Consider the following 4,417-nt stretch of genomic DNA (forward strand, 5'->3'; position numbering starts at 1 on the left):
CAATTTCCCCCAACTCCCTTCTCCTATCTCCCCATGTCCTCCATGCTGTTTGTTATGCTCCACAAATAAGTGAAACCATATGATAACTGACTCTCTCTGCTTGACTGATTTCACTCAGCATAATCTCTTCTAGTCCCGTCCATGTTGCTACAAAAGTTGGGTATTCATCCTTTCTGATGGAGGCATCATACTCCATAGTGTATATGGACCACATCTTCCTTATCCATTCATCTGTTGAAGGGCATCTTGGTTCTTTCCACAGTTTGGTGACCATGGCCATTGCTGCTATAAACATTTTAATTTAATTTAACTATTTAATTTAATTTAATTTAATGTTACTTCTCTTGCATGAATTCTTAGGAGTGGAATGGCTGGGTAGGTATATGTAACCTTTAAAAATGCACGGTGTGGTGCAAAAATAATGAATACTGTTATGCTGAAAATAAATAAAAAATATGCATCCAAGCTATTTCTCACCAGCATTCTCTGAGAGTTCTAGTAGTTCCTCATCTTTATCACCACTTGTCAGAGTCAATCTTTTCAATTTTAGCCATCCTCATGTGTCATAGTATCTCATTATGACTTTCACTTATGTTTCCTTGAGACTTATGTTGTTCAAAAGAAGGAAAAAGCAAGAGGCACTGGGTGACTCAGTCAGTTAAGAGGCCGACTCTTGACTTCAGCTCAGGTCATGATCTCAGGGTCCTGGGATGGAGCCCCCTGTCAGGCTCCACACTCTTTGGGGTGTCTGCTTGAGGAGTCTCTCTCTCTCTCTGTCTCCCTCTGCTCCTCTGCTCATTCCCTCTCTCTCAAATAAATAAATCTTTAAGAAATTCTTTAAAAAAGGAAAAAGCAAAACACACACAGACTATGAGAGAAATTCACAAAACATATTCCCAGCAAAGGACATATATCTATAAAGAATAAAGAACTCCTACAACCCAATAGTAAAAAGATAAGCAACCCTCCTTACTTACCAGGAAGCAGCAGATCAGGCATGTGATGAGTACCAGGAGTCCTGCCAAGCAGATAAGGATGATGGCCCAGTAGGGGAGGTCTGGGGAGACAAGTGCTGGTGTGAGTCACCTCCTGTCATTCCCCTAGAAGCTCCTGCTTTCCCTGCACTGTGCCTAACAGTCCCTGACATGGGTTGTCCAGCTTTCACCATTATCAAGACTCTGGGCACATGGTTTTCGTTAAGTACAGCATCAAGACATTCCTTCCCCATCCTGGGCTGGGACTTCTTTGAGACTTACCAGAATTCTCAGTCAAGACATCATTTCTGTTGGGAGAATACCCTGGAAATGAATGAAATGGAGAATGCATGTGAACGTGTTTTGTGCTTTTTAAATTTTGTCTTTATGCTTCTTAAGACTTTTCAAATATATAGAAAAATAGAATATCGTAAACATATATCATCTAGATTTAACAATGCATATTTCACCCAATTAAAACAATATTTCATCCAATGTATAAATTGTTAGCACTTGCCACCCTTGCTTCATTCGTATTTTCCCTGAAATGTTGAAGTAGAAATCATAATGTTCATCCATTTTTCTCTAAAAAACGAGGACACTTTGCTACATAATCCAAGGAGTGTAATAAATTAATCAAATTCATACCTCTGGGCAAGGAGGGCTGAAATTGGGGTGGGCCATCTTATGATGGTTTTGGGAAGAATGGGTTATCATAGCTGGCAAGACCAAGAGATGTCTCTAAATTTGTAAATTCCCACTCAAATGCTCTCTTCCCTGCCCAGAAACACATTCACCCCTCTCCTTTACTAAGTTGTTTTATACTCATTTTCCAGGATTCACCTACAATGTAATTTTTTCCAGGAAAGCTTCTGTGATGAGCACTTCCAAGTATGAATTATTTCACACCAAATAATACTTTCCAGTTGCCTATTCTTGTCATTGTAACTGCAGCATAAACCCCACAAAGGTAGGGACACATAGCACCCACTGGGCATGGGAGAGAGTTTCAGGTCACCCTACTGGATGGCCTCTCCCCAGCCAACTTCTTATAGATGTGCTGTCCAATACAGAGCAGCTACAAGTAGCTTCTTAAATTAAAAATAATTTTAATCAACTCAAACTAAAAAATCTGGTTCCTTGGTAACATTAAAAATCAGTAACTATAAAAGTCAGTCATAATAGCCAGATTTTAAGTATACAATAGTCACATGCAGCCATTGTGCTGGACAGCACAGATAGAGAAGATTCCATGATTGCAGAAAGTTCTACTGCATGGTGCTGATCCAGAGCAGAACTTGGCAAACTACAACCTGTGGACCAAGTCAGGTCCATTCTTATACAGGTCGTCTTTTTATACAGTCTGTCTTGGAGAAAAGGCTGGTTCATATACAGCTCAGAGCTAGAATCCCCCACTGACCACTGGCCAAGTGACTTTTAGTACAGGGATGAGAAACAGAATTCCAGAGAGGGGAAGTGACCTGCCTGAGGTCACAGAGCTATCTCTGAGAAGGCAAGTGTCTCCAATATCCCACTGGGTATCCCTTCCTCTCCCTCAATGGTGGATAAAGCCTGGGGGGAATATGCCATATCCCATAAGCCTAAAAATGTTTAATGCTGACTCAACCCCAGGTCTCTAGATTACCAGGAAAGACCCCACATGTGGAGGTTGGACCCCTAAACTCCTGCCCCAATCACCAAGAAACCTTACCATCCACAAGGACACTGTTTCTGTCCAGGGTAAAGTTCTGCAGCTGGGTGCCATTATTGGTCAGCCTCAGGAACTCCAAATAAATGGCAACTCTGTCCAGTTTCCGAGCCAATGGTGAAAAGTTACACAGCGAATCCACCCCAGTGTGGCTGCTGTGTGGGACAGACCTGGAAGGACAAAAGGGATGAGCAAGACTACCTTGAATTCTACCTTGCTTCAGGTTCCCTGCTTCTAGGTCCTGTCCAAAAGAACCTTCTGCAATGATACAAACATTGGTGTCTGCAGTGTCAAAATACAGTCATTATTAGCCCTATTTTGTTGTTGAGCACTTAAAATATGCTAGTGTGGGTGAAGAAATGAATGTCTCATTTCGTTTAATTTAATTAGGTTATAAATAGCCATGGGGAGAACATTTTTGAAATGTTTGCTGTAAGGACTTCCAAAAATCCATAAAATCATTGAGAACACTGGCAAGAATGGTCAAAATCAACTTTTTCAGAAGTCTAGAAATTAACCAAAGGCTTGTAACAATCTGAGGATCGGTTAGTTAAGAAAAAAACAGATGTTAGAAAAAATGGCTGAGAACTCTGAAAGTGTGTCCTTCCAAAAAATAAATAAATAAATAAAAAATCAGGGGAAGTGGGTCGGGGGGATCAGGTAAATGGATGATGGGCATTAAGGAGGACACTTGATGTAATGAGCACTGGGTGTTATATGCAACTGATGAGCCATTAAATACTACCCTTGAAAATCCATAAATAAACAAACTCATGTAATCACGGACAACTGATTTTCAACAAGGGTACAGAGATAACAGGGAAAGAATAGCCTAGTTAACAAATCGGTACTGATACAATTAGATATCCACAAACTAAAGAATGAAGTTGGACTCGCACCTCGCAACACAAACAAAAATTAGTAAAATCAAATGTCTAAATATAAGAGATAAAATTATAAAACTCTTAGGAAAAAAATGCTGGGTGTAAATCTTTGTCAATTTGGATTAGGCAATGGTTTCTTTGATTTGGGACTAAAATCACAAAGAACCAAAGAAAAAAATTGATAAATTAAGAGTCATCAAAATTAAAGATGTGTTTCAAAGGGTAGTACCTAGAAGGTGAAAAGGCAACGTGACAAATAGAGAACATATTTGCAAATCATATAACTGACAAGGATCTAGTATCCAGGACACACAAAAATGGTGATAACTCAACAATACAAAAAAAAAAAATCAGTGTGAAACTGGGAAAAGGACTTAAATAGAAATTTCTGCAAAGAAGATAGGAAATAACCAATCGGTACTAAAAAAAAATGTTTACTGTCTTGTTAATTTTGGCCATTCTAACTGATGTAAGGTGGTATCTCAATGTGGTTTTGATTTATGGCCAAAATTAACAAGACAGTAACCAATGTGTGTTGGAGAGGATGTGGAGAAAGGGGGACCCTCTTACACTGTTGGTGGGAATGCAAGTTGGTGCAGCCTCTTTGGAGAACAGTGTGGAGATTCCTCAAGAAATTAAAAATAGAGTTTCCCTATGACCCTGCAATTGCACTACTGGGTATTTACCCCAAAGATACAGATGGAGTGAAAAGAAGGGCCATCTGTACCCCAATGTATATAGCAGCAATGGCCACGGTCACCAAACTGTGGAAAGAACCAAGATGCCCTTCAACGGACGAATGGATAAGGAAGATGTGGTCCATATACACTATGGAGTATTATGCCTCCATC

General features: G+C 39.8%; 1 protein-coding gene across 1 annotated transcript in view; it reads right to left on the reverse strand.

Annotated features, from left to right (window-relative positions):
• The window catches only part of MUC16 (mucin 16, cell surface associated), a 76,174-nt gene that overhangs the window by 1,414 nt on the left and 70,343 nt on the right, over positions 1–4,417 (reverse strand). The window contains exons 59-61 of the mRNA XM_059388942.1: positions 2,686–2,852; positions 1,257–1,298; positions 978–1,057 (exon numbers count right to left, since the gene is read on the reverse strand). Of these exons, the coding sequence (XP_059244925.1) occupies positions 978–1,057; positions 1,257–1,298; positions 2,686–2,852 (289 nt within the window). The remainder of the gene's footprint in view (positions 1–977; positions 1,058–1,256; positions 1,299–2,685; positions 2,853–4,417) is intronic.

Source organism: Mustela nigripes, chromosome 2, assembly GCF_022355385.1.
Source record: "Mustela nigripes isolate SB6536 chromosome 2, MUSNIG.SB6536, whole genome shotgun sequence".
Classification (NCBI taxonomy): Eukaryota; Metazoa; Chordata; class Mammalia; order Carnivora; family Mustelidae; genus Mustela; species Mustela nigripes.